The 20,436-nt window shown below is 38.5% G+C and overlaps 1 protein-coding gene and 1 long non-coding RNA gene across 9 annotated transcripts in view; one reads left to right on the forward strand and one right to left on the reverse strand.

Moving 5' to 3' along the window:
• rgl3a (ral guanine nucleotide dissociation stimulator-like 3a) overlaps positions 1-20,436 on the forward strand; it is an 81,362-nt gene that overhangs the window by 24,278 nt on the left and 36,648 nt on the right. For 3 of the 8 annotated variants that reach the window (XM_088073893.1, XM_088073898.1, XM_088073908.1), the window contains 2 exons: positions 689-803; positions 1,548-2,068. In XM_088073893.1, coding sequence (XP_087930019.1) covers positions 689-803; positions 1,548-1,732 — 300 coding nt within the window. In that variant the 3' untranslated portion in view covers positions 1,733-2,068. Of the gene's footprint in view, positions 1-688; positions 804-1,547; positions 2,069-2,093; positions 4,924-20,436 lie in introns of those variants that run through there. The other 5 variants (XR_015775767.1, XM_088073903.1, XM_088073906.1 and 2 more) reach the window with 2 other exon arrangements.
• LOC148190040 (uncharacterized) lies at positions 11,435-16,952 on the reverse strand. Its single transcript, XR_015775776.1, has 2 exons — positions 16,288-16,952; positions 11,435-16,244 (listed from the first exon to the last, which is right to left on the reverse strand). It is a non-coding gene; the product is annotated as an uncharacterized LOC148190040 (long non-coding RNA).

The following is a 20,436-nucleotide window of genomic DNA, read 5'->3' on the forward strand; positions in this document are numbered from 1 at the left end:
TTTCTTTAGAAAGGAAATTCAAAAAACAAACAAAAAGAAAGCAGAAGAGGAAGTAGATAGTGTTGCTTCATCAGTTGTGTCAGCCTCATTACGAGGAAACACAGCTGACCTGTTCCAGTGAAAAAGATTTAAAAATAGCACGAAGGCATGATCAGAAATCTTAAAGATTAGAAATTTTGGGTGACATTTGCAAATAAGTGGCGATGCTTTTATCACACCAAGACTTATGAACAAACACCGAAAGACGGCAGTCCAAACATAATAATAAAAAACCTAACTAGTCTGTGGATGAGTAAAGAATCAGCTTAATAAGTTTTAGCAGAGACTAAATTAACCTTTTCTGACGACAAAATTATCAGTTTAGGCTGCAACTTAGTCATTTCAAATGTGTTTGAAGAAAAAAAATATCAATAAATGTAATAAAAATCTAAAATAACTTCTGATTGTAAATGCATGTAACCAGAGCCAGTTCACAAGTATGTTAATTAATTATTTAAACAAATAGTAGATCATTAAAAACAATTTTACTTTATGTCATAAGGCCACTCTATTAAAAGCGGAAACACCTACAAAACTATGTTATAAATAAAATGACAGGCTTTCAAATGTAGGTGATCGTCACATCTGTGTATGTATTCGGAGTAAGTTTCGGTTGTATTTTGACATCTGGCGTGTGTTTGATCTCCAGCTGACCAGTCAGGACCACACGCCTCAGGTGATTCAGAGGGCTCTGGAGAAACACAACATGGAGGACGTCAGCTGCCAATATTTCAACCTCTGCCAGATGCTCAACAACGGAAAAGGTGAATATCTTCTCCTGCAAGGCAGTCTAATGTTATTTTAAACAGGGTGAGCTCAAAGGCTTCATTTTCTTTTCTGTTTTAAATCGTCAAAATCAGTAAAACAACATCAGTAACATGTGATCAAAGACGAGACGCAAGCAAAACCACCGTGACGTAACGTTTAAAGCTGATGAACTACAAAGCTGCCAGTCGAGCAGCATCGAACCAAAAACTTACCAGAACTTTAAGCCTAATATGCAGGAGTCAGACGTCTGTTTTCTTTTATGCTAAAGAGAAAAATCAACCTTGAACTAAACGTACAGCAATATTTAATCAGGTACAGTGGTCAGCTGATGTGATTTTTGTCAGTGGTTGATTCGTGATGCTGATATCATGTTGTTTTAAGTTTGTTTTTTTTCTTAATCTGATAAATTACAACAATTTAATAATAACGAAGTGAAAGAGGCGACTGTCATTCAGGGCTCACTGTTTTGTTCTCATGGTGCGTGTATTCGCAGGCTTTAACTCGCTGCAGGTTTGAAAACGTTTTCAAAGCATTTTGTTATCATGTGAAGTCCCTAAAATGCTTCACAGTTACACGTCCTTACCACAGATTGATGCACGTTATGCAGAACCGCACATCACAATAGCCAGATGTTCCTGACAACTTGTAGCTGTGCGCTGTTTTAGCACAACCTGCGAACAAATGAAATCTCAAATGAGCTGGGAGACACATTACCGTTCACTGTTACCGATTTCTCTCAGGTAACGTCACTTCCAGCTTTGGCACCTCTCCCACTGTTTCGCTGCACCCACTGATGTCTGCTGGTAAAAATGGGAGCGCCAGCTTTGTTCCACAGCAGCCACACAGACAAAGCTGCCTGCAGATGGGTCTGTGCATTTTGTGTCATCCTTGTGAAAACAGGTATGGGCCAAAAATAGCGTTTTAAGGCCCAAATAATCTGTCATTCAGCGATCCAGCAGCACAAAAAGTTGCGGTCTCTGTACACAAACGGTAAATGTTGGAAAATCCAGTGTAGAGGAAGCGAAAATCAGTTCCTACACTGCCACTGCCGTTAATAAACTATAATGCTGCTGTACATGGAGGGGTGTAACTCTTTTCGTGTTTTCATTTACTTCCATGAAGCTTTCAGTCTTTCTAAATAGATTTAAAAAGCCATCATCCCTGAAAGTGACTCTCCGTTTCATTCTGACAAACATCGGCGATCGCTCACTGAAATACGAGCAGATACAGCAGGCTGATAGAAAATGAATTGCAGCACTTCATCATCATTCCTCTCTCTGCCTCAGAGCTCCAGATCCCCGACAAAGCCAACGTATTTTATGCCATGTGCACCTCCGCCAACTATGACTTTGTGCTGCGTCAGCGCTGGAGGAGCCACGGGAGACATCTGGGCTCCTCTTCTTCTCCTGGAGCTCAACCCAAGAGCTGCCACGCTAAGTGAAAAGCATCTATCCCGACTGACTGTTAAAGGACATTTAGAAGACAAAGCAGCTGCTCATCTGCAGACAAAGGCACAACAGCACATCTGTGGCTGTTTGTATCATCTCATCGCCATGAGATTGTCACTGTGCAGCAGACATGAGTCACACTGATGTAGAGACTCTGGAGATACTGAGCTGTGACTGAAAATAAGGAGCTCTCATGAGGACGTAGTCTCCACTGGGAGCAACACTGAGAATTATTCTGTTTAAAGAGTGAAGCAAGAAGAGACAAATGTCCACGGAGAAGAAACTGAGACAGAAATTAGGATTCTTAAACATCAACATCTTTGGATTAATGAACCACAATTCACATTTTTGGGACCTTTTTTCTGAGATATAGACACTTATGTTAATGTGGACAAATGCTCGTGGCAGCGTGGATTTTAAAATGAACGGTGCTTCATCATCTGGTCCAGGGAAGCGGTCATGTGTCGTGATTTTACTGGAGAAAACGTGGCAGCAGGATCAGGCCGGAGGACTTGGCTGCAGTTTATTGTCTCGGACTTGTACAACAGACGTGGGACTTTCCTGCAGCCCATGTGGCTCGATGAGTAACTGACTCTAACTACGCAAACAGAGTGACTAAGTCTTGATGCTCACTGTTAGATGATGATTAAGCACTTTGGAAGAACAACGAGACTCCTTGTTGAATCAGCGGTGTTTGAAACCCCGTTTGGACTCCCAACATTGAAATTTGTCCATTTATAAGTATTGTTTCATCTTCTAGTTGAGGATTTAAATGTTTTAATGTAACTTAATGTAATTTTATCAACTTAAATTATTTAATGCATTTCAGTATTCAGCTTTTAGAGCAAAAGTGGCATGAGGAAAATGTGTTTGTCTCTGTTTTGATTGTTTTAATGTCTCTCGGCAGTCTTCAATTCTACATCTGTTTTTCAGTCGTAAGTGTACTTACAGAAATACTTCACCCACAACGTGACCATCTGTGTAACAGTTAAGGTTTCAGGTGGCATAAAGATGTTATTATACTGTGTACATTTACTAGTCTACTATATTGAAAGAAACGTAGCTAGGCGAAGAATGTCGCCTTTATTTGAGCTATTTTCAAAATACTTTAATTAAAAACAATGGTTAGACTTTCAATTATATAATGTTTGTTCAACAAAAAATCTTTTCATTCATTTAGGGTCATTGTAATAGATAATAATAATAATTCTGTAATACTGTGAACCTGTGATATATTCTCTGACAGCTGTTACAACATAAAAATCTCATGGCGTTGCGACTCTAACAACAGGTACTAACCACTTTTGACCTTGAATTTGTGAAGAAAACATATTCCTCAAATGTCTCCATGGTGAATTGAATATCCAAAAAAGGCAAACCTTCATAAATTGAAAGTGGGGCTGCATTTAGCAACAGCAAAACTGTATCAAAACGTCCGTTTACAAACTCTCACCAGCTCACACAGTAAAAACCAAGTCACATTTATCCAGTCTTATGCTCAGTACTTCACAAACACGTGCATTTTCAGTAAAACACTACAATTTAAAACATTCTCACTACTCTAAGTATTTTATACCACGTCTGAGCGAAAATGCATGTTTGATAAATGAGACTCGGATTATACTGTACAAGTTTTGTAAGAGTTTATGAAAAAACATTTTGATTAAATGTTATTAAATTCATCAGGAATGTTCGCCTTTTTCTGGATTCTCCATTAACTCCGGAAGCATAAAAAAGAAAAGTTTCCTTTACAAATTTTAACGTAACACGCGGTGAGATATTCAGCTCGTCATTCTGTGGGTGAAGTATTCTGATAATTGCTTTGCTTTCTCATAAGAACAACTTAGGTTTGGATTCATTTTGTATGAAGGAAACTGACTCTTTATGGTCGCTATAATTAAACAAAGGAGACATTGTATGTGAACATTGTGTGCACAAACCCAGTGGTCTTGCCCGCACTGCGACGTTTATTTTTGAAGAGGAGTTGGATACCTGACACAGAAATATTTCTGTTATCTTCTCTGAATATAAGGGATATAAGGGCTGTGACTCAGCTGAGGCTGTGAGTCGCTGCAGTCTGTAATCCAGGGTGATAAAAGCACCGCAGGCCACGTGTAGTGAGTGCTATGAGATTAATCTGAAGAACGGTTCGTGTATGTGAAAATGAAGTGTCTCAGTATGTGTTTTTATTTTGACATTTATAAGATCGCCTCAGTGATGTGAAATCCTCCCCAAAACTCTTAAGGCAGCTTTCTGCAAATGTTCAATCTGGTTTGAAGGTAAAATTTTAGTTTACATCCCTGTTTAAAATTAAATAATAAAAATAATAACATACTGGTGAGGTTTCTCCTATGTTTTGGGGTGGATTTTGCATCTGTGGGTGCAGCTTTAATGCTGCTGTGGTTTGTTTTGAGTCAGGTGAGAGGTTGGTAACAAAGGTCTGGCAGCTGCAATAGAAAATATGAAGGAGGACTTTAACTCTGTCCGTCTGTCTGTTTATATTAATAGGAGGCTTTTTTTTGTTCTTTTTCTTCTTCCTAATGTTCGTCACTGTATGTCTTTTCTCTCATATTTTATCTCAACAGATTCTTTATTTTTAAAGCTTAATCTAAACACTTGCTGTTAAATTAGTATTAAATGTCCATTAATAAAGCTAATTTACTATTTATCATGTTGCTACAATTGTTTTTATTTATTGTAGGGCTGCACAATTATGGCTAAATTGATAATCATCATTATTTTTGATTAATATTTGGATCACGATTATTTATCATGATTCATTCATTGATTTTAGGGATTAGGATTATTCATTGATTATTTGATAGAAATTTAAGTATTTTAATTGCACTTTCACATTTAAATAAACATAACTTTACACTTCCATGTTGTGCCACAGTCCTGCTGATGTACAAACTTTAGCATCATAACAAGACTGGTCCTTTTTCAAAGTGCATCTACTAGAAGCAAAATATGAATAAATTTGTACTTAAATCAACAGAGCATTTTTTCTTTAAAATGTGCTACATTCCTGCAAGCTAACAAATATTTGCATCATGTAAGACTTAAAATAAGGTTCTTCTTGACCTGAGTTCAGTGCATCTCCTGAAAGCAAAATATAATTAAAATTCTGCCCAAAATATAGGCTAAAAACTAAAACTTACTAAAAATAGTTTTAGTTAACTAAAAATAAACATGCCATCACAGAATGCACAGAATATTTATTATTTAATATTTGATTAATTGTGCAGCCCTAATTTATTCTATTGCTTATGATTTAGGAATTTCTTAAGTCCAGAACAAATGGTAAAGATTGATATTTGGGCTGCTGATAGCAACATACTTTTGGCTTCAGTTTATAATTTTGTAAACTTGTTATGAGCTCTGGCTTTGTAGGTGACTGAGGGACTGACAATAGTGACAGCTGAATCTCTCGATCTCACATTTTGGTCATAGCCGACCACCAGGTGGAGCCAAACACAAATGCTGTGAATGTTTCGTGTTCGCTCATCCTGCTCAAAGTGAAACAACTGGTTTCTCCTTCAGTCAAACATCCGCTATTTTCAGAAGTGACCTACATTTATGTCGCTGTGAAATGAGTTCAGATAAAATCTCTGCGCGGAAACGATGCTGCAAATCAAACAAAAGAACAAACACGACTTGTCGTGACTAAAGATCTGCAGAGACGTTAATGAAAGGGAGCGAGGAGAGGAGTGAGGACCCCAATGGGGTCGTTCTCCAGCCGCTGCGCCCTGATGAAACATTTAACAATGTGGGAGGTCGGAGGTCACGGTGACAGATGTGTGTGTGGTGGTGGGAGGTTGTGACCTGTCTGGCCAGTTCTGCCGCTTGTTGTCGGGCCTCTAATTTCCATATTTTCAACACACACACTCATTAACACATTCAAGGGGTCAGATTTCTAAGAGTTCAGTGCAAGTGGGCCGTGTGTGTGTGTGTGTGTGTGTGTGTGTGTGTGTGTGTGTGTGTGTGTGTGTGTGCGTGTGTGTGCGTGTGTGTGCGTGTGTGTGTGTATGTACGTGTATAGCTGGTTCAGAGGCAAAATATACACTCTTTCATTTCCTCTCTTCTGCTTATCCTTTCTTTTACTCTCTCCATTTTATCTGCAGTAGCAGTACTACTTCTTATCTAGCCCGTTTATACATGTATTTGCAGTATATGGTGTTGAGTAGTGGTTTGTATTCCTGGCCAGTTTATGACTCAGAATTTTGTCATTTCAGTCACTTTTGGCTGTTGATATGAATATTTTGATTATTGTTTGCTTTTCTTTGTTCCTAAATTATATCAACTCCAAATTTGCACCAAGATTTTTGGCCAAACTGTAGCACACTTTCAGGCAACTCAAAAAAAGAGCATGCTCAGAAGCTCCACAGATGTTCTACACGGAGAATACCAATTACATACTATATACATACATATATATTTATTTATATATATATAACAAAAACCACACTGAAAACACAGAGAGATCATTTTAACAGTGCAGAAGAAACACAGAGACCACTTTAAAAGACAAAAGGACCATAATACAGAAAGGCAACACTTAGTGAGTTAAAAGCCAGAGAGTAAAAATACATTTTAAAACAGAACTTCTTTGCCTTTCATGGGGCTATTTATCTATATCAGATGGCAACCAAACCCATCATTCATATGTGTGTGATTACCTGTATTAGTTTTGACCGTCCCCACCTGTGCAGGATGTCACAGTGACATTTACGTCACATGCTTCTCTCACCCGCATCTGACCGCTGTTATTGCATTAAAGCATGCATGTGTTTCTCCTGAGGGCAGAGCCGAGTCTCCACATTTGTGGTTTCTTTTTGTCCTTCCCTGCCCCGAGGCCTGGCGGCTAATTGAGTATTAATGACATCCAGTGTGTATACGGGGCCAGATCAGGCCACTTTCCTGGCATGAACTTATAGACTGACTTGACTGAAATCAATAGGCTGAGTAACATTCAGTTAACTGGTATCATGTGAGAGCCGAATATAAATGAGTCTCAGTTCAGCCACGGGTTGACTCACAGGAGATTCACTCAGAGCTGCTGAAATTAGTTTTACATGATTTGTTTTTTCATGGAGCGTTTGTTCTTTTTGGAGCAGCAAAAAATAAAATCCTCAGTAGTTTGGTGTAGTAGCAGCTCAGACTGTGATGCAAATAATAGTTTGTATGGGGTCAAAATTATATGAGACGTTCCATATAAACATAGTTTGGTGAGCGGCTCACCCCGGACGCCGACCATGAACTGCAGCATCCCCAGTTCACTGTCAAAAAAAAACAACTAGTAATTAAAAGGTTTTGATGACTGATGAGAAACACTTAAACGTCTGAATATTGTGCTACACAGTTAACACTAGAAGGCACAAAAAAATCACAAAGCTGTATCAGTGCTGCCTAATCTACTAAATTTGTTATTTCAACAGAAAATGTACAGAGGTTTTTCATTTACATGTGGTTGCAGTTCTCAGCACATTGCAATAGATAACCATGCCTATTTTTTTTATCTGCCTGGAGAGATTATGGCTGGGTAGAAGGATGCGGTGTACCAAATTTTGAGTGATTCCTGACCAGAAAGTTGAATTGAGCATGTTGCTGCAGTTCCACATATTAGTGAAATGCTTGCAGGATCAGAGTTTATATGTGCACTTGTCATACAAATCATGATGCACAATGTGCTGATTTTTGCTGGTTAATGCCAAACAGGCCGTACATATAAGAACTTGAAAACCAATTATAATAAAATAGCTGCCTAAAATGTAATATTTTGTTTGATTTGTACTTTTTGTAGCCAAATTTGTGTAGAGACTGAAACATTCTTCTGAATAAACTTCAAAATAAACTTCATCAGTTTCTACAAAGACAGAAAAAATGTCTACAAAGACATGCAAAACTTCTAAAGAGACACAAAAAACATCTACAAAGAGGTGCGAAACATCTACAAAGACACAAAATAACAAAAAAAGACCCAAAACGACTACAAAGAAATTCAAATGTCTATAAAAACACAAAACAATTATAAAGGTACAAAACGGATATAAAACAAGAGATGCAAAATGTCTAAAAATAGATTCAAAACAACTACAAAGAGACACAAAATGACTACAAAGAAACACTAAAATTCTACACAGAGATGCAGAATGATTTTAAAGAGACACGAAACGTTTACAGAGAGAGACAAAACAATTATATGCTGCTTAATTACAAACTTTTTTGTACCTCCTCTAAATACTGTCAAAAACCAAATTTGTGGGAGGATGAAACATGTGATATCTTGAGGTTAGGGTACAAGTTTGTATGTAATTATGTGATTTTTATTTCTTAAATTAGATTTAATCTTAATTTTTTGCTGCTGATCAGGAGATAAGAAATCATAAGGAATGTGTGCACTCTTGTCCTCTGTGTCCTCTGTAACTCGGTCAGGCCTTCTTCAGAATAAGCTTAATCAATTTTTATCAATATGAAAAAAACAAACACACATACATATTTGTTGTCGGAAAGTCAATCAAACCACTACAAGGAGATGCAAAACGTCTACAGAGATGAAAACCCCCCACAAAGACATGCAACAAAAAGATCAAATAAAACTTTACGGGGTTTAATGCCAAACAGGCTTCACACAGAGGAACTCGGACACCAATTATTATAAAATATAGCCCCAGAATGTCATATATTGTTTGATTTGTACATCTTTGGACAAACATTTCTTGATGGAAAATCAACCATAAGAAAGTAAAACAACTACAAAGAGACAAAATGTCCACAAAGAGTCTCAATCTGTCTGTGCAGAGGGACATGCATGACGTGCAACACAAGTTGCATGTCTCCTGTTCACTCGGCTGGAAAATAATAACCAACGACTAATCAGAGATTAGTGCATGTGTGCGTGTTTTCTTGCATGTGAGGCAAAGGCCACTGTGTGAGCATATCTATGTAAGCATGTGAGCAAGCGTGTGTGTGTGTGTGTGTGTGTGTGTGTGTGTGTGTGTGTGTGTGTGTGTGTGTTTGTTTTGTAACTCACAGGTCACACACAGATATACAGTTCAGTAGGTCAGTGGGGGAAGATTTGCTCACATGGTCATGTGCACATATTTCTAATGCTACTTTTGTTTTGTGTATGAGCGTTTCTGTGTGTGTGTGTGTGTGTGTGTGTGTGTGTGTGTGTCCTGAGGTGGTTGTACAGTAGCAGATCTGTAGCGTAACAGTAGACAGATGGGAGAAATGGCTGAGACTAATCTAAAGGGGTTAATCCACTTAATAATCACCACGAAGGACTGCAGGTTACCTCACTCCGCACCGCTTCAACATGTTGTTTGTCTGTCAGGCTGCTGCTGGAGCTCCAGTCATGTTGGCTTACACAGAAAATGCAGACTGTGCATTAAACCTGATGAAACAGCACAGTACCAGCTGTGTATACTGTATCTGCAGGAAAGCATCGTATAAATATGTGGGTTTAAAGATGTGTAGATCTGTCTTATACTGGCCCTAAGGAGATCAAGTCCTGAAATAATTTCAGTGTAAATGATGGGGGACAAAATGCACAGTCCTAACATATATCTGAAGTTACTATGAGGCTGCACCACTCTGCTTTAAACAAATCAAGTGGGTATCTTCTTAAAGTCACAAGCCTTTCCAGCCAAAATCCCCTCTTTGTGTTTACCAATCAGAGTTTTCTTGTTGAGCAGAGCAGCAGAGGGAAAAAATGGCAAATAAAAAGAGCAAAACTTTTAAATATACCCTGCTGATTTGGAAAACTCTACGGTGGCTGACAGTGGCAAACACACTGCAACTTAAAAAAAACAAACATGCAATTAAGACAAAACAGGAGCAAATTAAGAAAACATCTTCATGTGGACATATGCACAGGTTTTGGACAATGTGCTGCAATTACGACAACACATTAGGAAAACAAGCGGCAAAAGCTATGAGACGTCGGAGGTGTTTACAGAGGAAACACACTTCAGACGCTCTTTGGCTGAAGTTTGTGACTTATGTTGCTGAAGTCAGGTATCCATCGGTGGTGTTGGAAAATGAGCTAAAATATTAAATCCCTGAACAAAGAGGAAGTAAGTTTACGTCAGAGGAAGGTATTTGCCTTCGTCGGCTGCCGTATGACATTTTAGCTCATTTTCCAACATCACTGACAGCAGACGTCATAAACCGCAGCCAAAACAAGAGCGTCCAGATGTGTTCATCACTATGAAGTGTCCTCTGGACACACGCATGTTGTGGTGTACTGTAGTTTTTCTAATGTGTTGTGCTGTGGTTTCGCAGCTTTTTTTTGTGTCATGTTGTGATATTTGCATCATGCATTTTCTCCAAATGCTGCGCATATGTCTTAATGAAGATGTTTTCGTAATTTGCTTCCATTTAGACTATTTGCAGGTTTTTACTTAAGTTGCAGCATGTCTGCACCTGTCTGCCACCATAAAACCCAGACTTTGACAGCCTCATATAGAGGGAGGGCTGCAGGGTTGACCTTTATTTTGTAAGCTGATCCGCAAATTAGCGTTGCCCTGGTTGCCTTGTTAAAGAGCCTGTAAGTTTTTACCAATGGATTTTGGATTACTGTAGAAAATAAGCTCTGTCGCAAACAAAAGACACCTAGGTGAGACACCTGCTAAGCTGCAGACTACTGTTAAGACCAAAGAAAAAAAGTGGTTGTGCTTTCGTGACTAGTTACTGTATTTCCAGCAACTTTTTAGCCTCAAACATGTTTTTTTGTAAAATGTATTCGTTTTTTCAGGGGCTTTTAGTTCCCAACCATAGCCATTTTATAGCAACCCTGTGTGTTTTTTCTTGCTGAGATAGTGCCACAAAAAGCAGCTGTTTTTTAGCAAGACATCTCTAAGTGTCCTGCTGGAATTGTGCCACAAAAACTGGGTATTTTAAGCCAAAACATGATCTTTTCCGAACCATAACCAAGAGTTTTTTGCACCTAAACCTAAGCAGTGTTGCTGAAGTGTAAGATTCATGTTTCAACCTATATGATAAGCTACAAAAGCAACGTAACTGTGGTTTGCAAAGCCTCCATTGTTTGGGAGGTCCCACCTGTAGCTTTATCACATATTTCAAACTGAAAAACATGCAAATATTTAAAAGCAAACTTAATGTGTGTGGGTGTCCCTTCTGTATAGATAGAGAGGTAGGAGTAAAACAGCACAAAAGCAGCTAAATTAGCATTTAATACAACAACAAAATCCATGTCCACACATCCTGGCTGCCATCTGCAAGGTTATTTTAATTATAAACTTTACAGCGTACATAAATGCTTTGTTAATAATGTAAAAAGTTTTTATTGGAAACAAAACCCTCATTGCTTTGCTGTAAAGTGTCACCAGAGTATAAAGGCAGGTAGTCTCGATTTTCTCTGTGTTTAATTAACTTTATTGATCTCTGGTGATGTTCCAGTTAAAATATTTATGGAACAACGTGGCAGTTTGGATTTGAAACTGTGCACTTGGGTTAATGTATTCAGAGGCTAACAGCGTTCCTCTGAAGTCAGTCAAATATTTGTATTGTACACATACAGCTCACAGATATGAATCATTTTGAGCGGAGGTAGGACAGACGCATTCATAACACCTGAGTCAGAGCTCTCCAACAGCTACGTGGGAAACTTTTGTGTCTGGACTGAATCAGTATTCAGGATGAGACAGCATGAAGCTGCTCTCTGCGCGTGTAAATGTGAAACCTTTAAAAGCTCAGTTTCTTGGAAACTAGCACGCTTACTGCTTTTATGAGGTTTACAGGTGAGATGACTCTCACACTAATTTATGTTTGCAAATTCACACATTGCATAGATTTTTTACTTTAACAAGAAAAGATTAGACAGTTAGATAGCTTTTAAAAGAATACCACATCATCCACATAAACAAAAATATTACATTCACATTAGAACTGTTGTAAAAAAAAAAAACCCCATCTAGATAAAGATGCAAAACACAACTGGCAGCATTACTGTAACCCTAAAGCCACATGAAGGAAAAGATATTAATCATTCGGATAGGAAGCTATTATCAGAGGCTTCCTGGAACAGTTTCCTCCATAGTGCTTTGTGACACCTCTGGTCCTAAATATAGTGGGAGAGTAACTGTACATTTAACTGTAAACATGCAAAGAAATCCAGTTATCATGGTGAGAACATGCACTGTTTGGGTCATGACTGCCATTGCACAAAATATACACTCGTTTAAAACACTACTACTACTACTACTAAACTACTAAAACAGAAAAGTCTTTCCTTTGCATTTAAAAAAAAAATCTGCATTCATATGATAACATTTTGGGGATGAGGATCTGCAAAAACAACCGAAAACACTGTAGCTTGCATGCCAGGCCAGTAGTTGATGGTGTAACTTTGTAATGACACATCATAGAGGATTGCTTTTTTAGGCCCCCACAACGCCGCTGTCGTATGAACAAAAGGTCAAACTGCAACAAAAGTTTAATGTTTCATGCAACAACTGTTGCCGTGTTAACGGCCCCTGAGTTTCTGAACATCTTCAACCTGCAGGGAGTTTTACAAAGGTTCATTTTCAGTGACCTAAAACACAGTTGTTGTGTGGACGAAAGGCCAAAACACATACAAAAAGCTCTGTTCAAAAAAAAAACTAAAAAAAAACCTTGTAGACAGATTTAATTTTTTATTTGCTGAAAATGTCTCTTTTGATATTAAAGGTTGCCGAGCCCTGCCCTAAATCTTACACTTTTAAAAAATGAAGTAACCTTCGCACCACTTCCTTTGCCATAGTTTAGACTGGAAATAAACAGTCAGAAAGGATGAGCTTATTTTTTGTTTTTAAAATGTTACTTTTTAGTTGATTAAGCAAATAAATATTTAAATCCAAAAACACCTGATAAAGAATATATGAACAGTTTTTATAATCAAGAGGACTCAGATGAGTTCACAAAACCTTCCCCAAATGGTATCTTGCCAAGGTGCCTTGATTATAAAAGAAAGAGCAGTGATCAAATATCGTCACAGAGACAGTTAAAAATCAAGTGAAGGTTCAGCAGAAAAACAAATTCAACGGACAGATGACGGATCGTTAATGCCAGATATAAAAAGGTTATCACTCTCTGTACCCTCCATTTGAACAAACACACGCCAGCAGGCTACTTCCTGTAGCACAAGGGCATAAGATATGGTAATGGGACCCAAGGGCGGTTTAGCATTGCATAACATAGAGCTGATTCATCTCTCTGCACACACACACGCGTGCGCACACACACATGCGGTTATTCCTATTGGCCTACTTTCATTTCTAAAGTGCACAACTTTCTTGTGGCCTATTTTTGACGCTGTGATGTAAATGCATCGGTAAAGTGCGTGTCTGTGTGTGTTTGCCTGTCCTACTGAAGTCACTTAAGTTGGCAGTCCGCAAATAATTGTTGTACACACATCTGTAGCAGTGCACACACACGAGCACGCACTGACCTATTTTACAGTGCTGTGTAGACAGAGGCAGCGGGGATTGAATGGGTCATGGCAGGCAACATAACTCTCTCCTGAACCGCAGCCAACCAAGCATGTTCAACAGAGGAGTCGTTTTTCTGCCTCGCTCTGTTTTCTCTCTCAGGCTTCCTGCAGGCGTGTTCCCAATCTGAGCCCCATTTATGGTGCTGAAATAAAAAATACTTCTAAAAAATACTTCTGGAACTGTCATATGGCCAGCTGTTACCAGACTTTAAAAGAAATATAGAGTACTAACCCTCTGAAACCTGATCTCTTTCAAAAACAGGAAGAAGGAAATAAGCAGTGAAAGAAGAAGTTACCCAAACATAGGCAAGAAATTAGTAATAAAGAAATAAATAAATAAATAAATAAAAACAAAAAAATAAGTTAAAGAAAATGCAAAAACAAACAAGCGAGGAATAGACCTGGAAAAAGTGCTTAAAAATACAATAATTCTGTAATATAATTTTGAATATTTAATTATGGTAATTATAAATATAGTTTTAACCTAGCTTTTTCTTTATTTCCTAGACAATTTCTCCTAGCTTTTAAAAAACATTTTTCTAAATATACATTTTTTTTGCAGTTTGGGGACAATTTCTTGCCAATTTGCTTGTCTTTTTAACCATGTTTCTCAAAAAAGTCACACAATTTTGCTCAATTTGCTCAGGGTTCAAAGATTTAAATACTTTTAAAAGGTGTTAGAAAGCAGCACAGGAAAAGTGATGTTGAGGTTTCAAAGGGTTAACAGTTAAACTAAACATGCAGTGCAAAAACATTAGGGAAAAACATTAAGAGAAAAACATTTTTAAAAAAAAACAAAAACAACAGAACCTGTAAACTTGAAATCACAAATAGAGAGCCATAAAAGGTGACCTACAAACACCAAATATTTATTCACACAAATCGAGAAGCTGCCGTTCCCAAAGTCCAGCTCTGTTGCCTCAGACTTTGCTTACATGTTCAAATATCTGTTTATAGAGATGAGTAAACAAATGTTTTTATATAGTTTTGCTGTTGTTGAATGCGGCTGTGTTTCGTTAAAAACGTTCCCCTTTTTTGATTCTCTGTTAATTGTGGTGGCATGACAGAGAACCAAAGATTTCTTCCCAAATTTGCAAATAAAAAAAGATGACTAACTGATACACAAATGATCATTTTGTAGGTATTACTTTGATAACTGATTGACTGAATTCTAAAATCTAAAATCTTTGCATAATATTTGTATAATAATATTTATAATTGCTAACATTTATTTATAATTTTTGGTAATGTAATAATATAATTTGTATAATTCCATCAGAAATAGCATTATCTGACTGCTTTATCCGATTTCTTTCAACACAGCACAACAGGTCTCCATTCGGAAGATTCCTAAAAAATACAGACTAGTTCTTATTTTTCCTATGTCATTCATTTTTATCCTTTCACATTTTTAATTGCATCAGAGAAAAACCTTGTGAATTATTTCTACGAGGATCGGATTGTGTAAAGCAAACATCTGCTATACACACACTAAGTTAATGTTTAAAGCTGGGTCAGTTCGACTTTGTTGCACAATGCGTCGAGTTTCTCGTGATTTTTCCCTCTCTGCCTGTGAATATGAGCCTCTTTCTGCAGAGCTCTCTGCAGCAGGATGGTTTTTGATGTGTGCTCGGTATGATATAACCTGTACATCCTGTGTGTGTGTGTGTGTGTGTGTGTGTGTGTGTGTGTGTGTGTGTGTGTGTGTGTGTGTGTGTGTGTATTCAGCTATAATGACTCAATGCTGAAATACAGAAGTGTGAACATGCACACACACATACCAACACACACACTCCTCGGCTTCATCCTCCTTACCCCAGCGCTGCCTCTCCCTGTGCTGCTGACCTACATACTGCAGCATCCCAGTTACATAACCAGCCAGGGTTGTTGATCACCGCAGGCAGCGCAGGGCCAACACCCCCTTCTCTCACACACATACACACAAATACACACTCACTTCTCGCTGTGATTTACCAGCTTTCATGGACTTCCTCACACCAGTAAGAAGTTAAAAATCCAGGGTTGTACACTGCAGAGACAGGTGAATATAAACTCGTGTGCGTGGGCAAACGCTGAGACAAAAATGTGGCCAAACCAAAATGATCATAGTTTTTATCTCAAGTAAAAGCTGTCTGCCGGTGATGTAATGAGCGTGGATGGATTACTGAAGGGGCCTACTCATGGGTCCCATTGGTGCTCACCTGCCAAACATCACTCAAATTAACTCATGCAGCCCAGAAGGAGGCATAAAGAGACCACAACGAGATGCACAACAACTATGGAAACACAAAATAACTACAAAAAGGGGCAACACAATATCAAAACCTCACAAAATGACTACAAGGAATCACAAATTAACCACAACAAGATGACTGAAGGGGACAACACAACTACAAGGAAAAACAAAATAACTACAAAGAGACACAAAACAACTGCAAACAGAAATAAAATAGCTACAAAAGGATCAAAACAACCAAGAGGAGACACAAAAATACCTCAAAGAGATACAGAACAACTAAAAAGGAAACACAAAATTACATCAAAGAGACACAAAATTACCTCAAAGAGTCAAAGAGAGACAAACCAACCAAAAAAAGACACAAAACAAATACAAAAAGCAACAAAATAATGTCAAAGAGACACAATATTACTACAAGAGACATAATAAAGCTACAAGACGGGGCAAACAACCAGAAAAAGACACAGGACAACTACAAAAAGACACAATAATGACCAAATAGAAACAAGATGACTAAAAAAGACATAAAAACATCCACATGGAAACAAAATTGAAAAGCAAAATTCATATGTAGGAGAGGTGGTGGGGCCTTTCACATGTCTGTGCCCAGGGGCCCGTTGTCCCATAATCCGCCCCTGGTCATGACTCTACAGAGTGACGTATAAAAGTGGTTATATTTCCCTCAAAGCTACACATTTCAAGTCCCAGTAAATTAATGAACTAAATAATCTTCAGGCTTTCATAACAGGTCACCATAAAACCTTGAAAATAGTAATAATTATAATAAAGATGAGAAAATGTCATAAAGTTCACCAGCAGATCCCATTAGCTCCGAGGCACTAATCAGTCTGTGTGTGATTTTTTTCTATAAATGTCAGCTTGATGCAAACTGATAAATTGCTGTAACCCAGGTGCGTGTGTGTGTGCGCGTGTGCGTGTGTGTGTGCGTGTGTGTGTGTGTGTGTGTGTGCGCGCGCGCGTGTGCGTGTGCGTGTGCGTGTGCGTGTGTGTGTGTGTGTGCGTGCGCTACTGACCTGCTCCCTCAGGCAGCAACAAGAGAGAGCTTATTTCTGAGTAGTTTGTTCAAGTTTACACGGCAGAGGCATGTGACGTAAGCCTCCCTGCCTCCCTCAGCCTTTCACTCTGAATAACCCCTCTCTCCCTCCCTCTCCCTTTCTCTCTCCCTCTCTCTCTCTCCTCACCCCCCCTCTCCTCCATCCTCTCCCATCCCTTCTCACTGACCTACTTTTACTCTCCTGGCCCGTTTTCACAAGCCTCCGCACAATACAAAGCAGCTTTTACAGCTCAAAGATGGGTTGGAAAAAAGGGGATGAGTGTGAGAGAGAACAAGAGAGGAGGGGGGAGGAAAGGGGGAGGAAAGGGGGAGGTGTAGGAGGGAGAATGAGGGAAGGCGAGCTCTACAAAGCACTGCGGTTTTCTCAGGAATGTCACCTTGTTGGAGCTGGCTGCTGGGTGGCATGGAGGGCGCGAGTTTCATATTTCTCTCTGTGGTCAGCTGCTTCCCCACATGTGCGTCCCTGTTTGATCAATCTGTGGAAGAAGAACTGTGGATGCATTTAATTTGTTGCACAACATTAAAAAATTTAAAAATAATAAAAAAAAAAACCTCTGATATTAAAACATGTCCAGGTGCTTTTTACGTTCTTCTCATTTTTGTTGACATTGCCATATAAGAGCATGCCGTCCTGTCGTTCCCTAGAAATCTGTGTGTTTTCTTGAAATTGCAACACCTCTGTATCTGATAGGCTGTCCTGCCTGTTATGACTTTTATGTAACTGTTGCCACTCGCACACTCTGCATGCCAACTTGTTGTTCCCATCAGCTATTGGTCCATTAACGTCAGGGTCAGATGGCGGTGAGCTGCCACACTCAGTGCTCATGGTCTGACGCAGTTTTCTCCCAAGACTGTTGTGTAACATGTTTATGGGTGTTGCGCTCTGATACGTTCTGTGATTCTTCTGTCTTCTTTTGTCCGACTGAAGAACATCTGTTAAAGTATTTTCTCATTTCTGGACTACAGCTGAGACAGAAAGCTATTATGTAACTTTGCTAATGTGGAAGTAGATGTAAAACTGCTTAGCATGTGGTTTTAAAGGCAGTAACTTACTGTAAAAGGAGCCAGTTTGCTCCTGAGGCTGGTTTAGGCAACTTCCTAATGATCTCGAATAAACCCTGACCTCAGCACTTCCAAATCTAAATTAAAAAATCTCCTGTTTTTTTCATGCCTTTTATTAACCCCCTGAAACCTGGATTGACATCAGTTTAATTGTGCAAGCTATTAAACTCCTGAAACCAAAGGAAATTGGTTTGATTTTTTGAGGAAAAAGGTACTGAGCAACTTGGCAAGAAATGTCCTTCAAATTGCAAGAAATTAGGAAAAAGTGACCAAAAAATGACCTTAAAATAAGTTTAAAAAAAGAGAGAAAAATTTTAAAATTCTGGGTAGAAATGTCAAGAAAAGTACATGTATAATTATTCAACCATATACCGTTTAAAATTACGTTGCAGAAAAGTGTATACATTTATTTATTTTTCAGGATTATTGGGGCTAATTTTCTTCTTTGTGTCTTTCTTTTTTTATTTATTTATTTTGTGCTTATTTTCAGGTAATTTTCTTTTTTCTTTTCTTTTCTTTTTTTTTTTTTTTTCTAATTTCCTGCTAATTTTGGGCCATGCCTTGTTAAGTTGCTTGTTATTTTCTACCCATGATTTCAAAAGAAGTCAAACTAATTTGCTCGGATTTTAAACGATTAATTAAGGTATTTGTATCATGTTTTTTGTTTTGTTTTTTTGGCTTGTTGTCGAGGCTCCAGACCACACTGTAAATGCAACACTGACCTATCACCACCTTATAAAGTTGTTGAAATGGTGTTAGCAAACAGTTGCCTATTTACACATTCAGCAGCTTTTGTAGCAATCGATTCAAGATGTGTTTCTGGCTGCTGGACAAATTTCAAACACTCGCTTTGCTTTTAGCTCTGTTTCAAGATTCAATACTTTATTGGCATTTCATCATAGCTGATGGGGATTTGCTGGTAAAAGTTGATTGACTCACCGGATGTAGACTGTGGCTATAAACCTGCCACTGGCTGACAAATTAGGTCAGTGTTCTTCCCCTGCTATCTGTTACTATTACTGTTTTTAAAATGCCCTTTGCTTTATTCAATACAGCAACAACCTCTGAGCTAACAACCTACATGCTGAAAATAGCAAATTTTAAGGAAGATTTGGATCATGCAGTAAGGCATCCATAGATGTAGACACATGGGACACTTCCAACTCAGTATTTAGAAAATGTACATTTGTTCCCCATCTGCCCATTCTCATGTAAAACTCATCAAATATTGCTGCTAAGTCAGTGATCTCGGTGTGGGTTTCTGACGCAAAAAGGCACCTTTTGCAGCAGTTTGCACGGTCAGCGTCAGTTTGAAATGCACCTTTTGTTTATAACGTGAGTGGACGGTATCAGTTTGACACTCTGCTGGTAATAAGGTAACATAAGGAGCTTGACAGTCCCGAGAGCGGTAGTGGAAGATTTTCAAGATTTAAATTGGCCTCCTTTTCCCCCCAAATAGATAAATTGGAGCATCAATAACAAGCGTTGTACAGTGCTGGTAGTTGTTGCCTTTAGTTGCCTATCCTCCATCTGGACAGCACACCAGCGCCTGACGTCATGTTCAAAGAAGCTATTGCAGAATAAAAATGTTTGCTTTATCTAGTGCCAACACAGCACTGTGGAGAGGTGAGGTCACTCATAAACAAAAACCAGAGCCCCAACTTTTAGATATAAAAGGTATTAAATAATAACATGAAAGGTAATAGTTATGATCTCTACAAACTCCTGAGGGAAATATAATCATCTATTGTTAGTTTTAAGTATTGATTAGTGACGCTTTAATGATCTTCTGAATAAAAAATCCTATGTTAAATTATGGGATGATTATTTCTGCAGTTTAACCGTAAATGTTGGACTATTTCTGTCACATTTTATTAATTCAGACCATTTTTATTTGTGCTAGCTGCTCAACCTTGACAGTTTCCATGAGATATATTTAATATTTTATCCACTGAATAAACCCTTCTGAGCCTGTTTGTTGAATCTGACGTGTACTTTGTGGTTTTTGTTGCAGTCATGTGTATTTTGTGACTGTCAGTATGAATGTATTATATGAATATTCAGACTGAGGTTAAGTTTAGCAAGCAGGTTCCCTCCTGCACCACACAGTCTGAGCGTTGTTCCGATTTGTTTTATTTCGGTGAGTGTCTGCCAGTAGGCGGCATGAAGTGATGACGCGGTGAACCAGTGAAGTTTTTCTGGCTGTGGTGGCTCGCACTGAGCTGTACTGGCAGACTGGGTCGTTGCTGTCTGTGAGCTGTGAAGTTGGTGTTTTGCTAGAAGAAGTCTAGTCTGGTCTAGTATGTCTGTG

The sequence above is a fragment of the Plectropomus leopardus genome, chromosome 3 (genome assembly GCF_026936395.1).
Source record: "Plectropomus leopardus strain MGB_pleo_1.0 chromosome 3, ASM2693639v1, whole genome shotgun sequence".
NCBI classification, from domain to species: Eukaryota; Metazoa; Chordata; class Actinopteri; order Perciformes; family Serranidae; genus Plectropomus; species Plectropomus leopardus.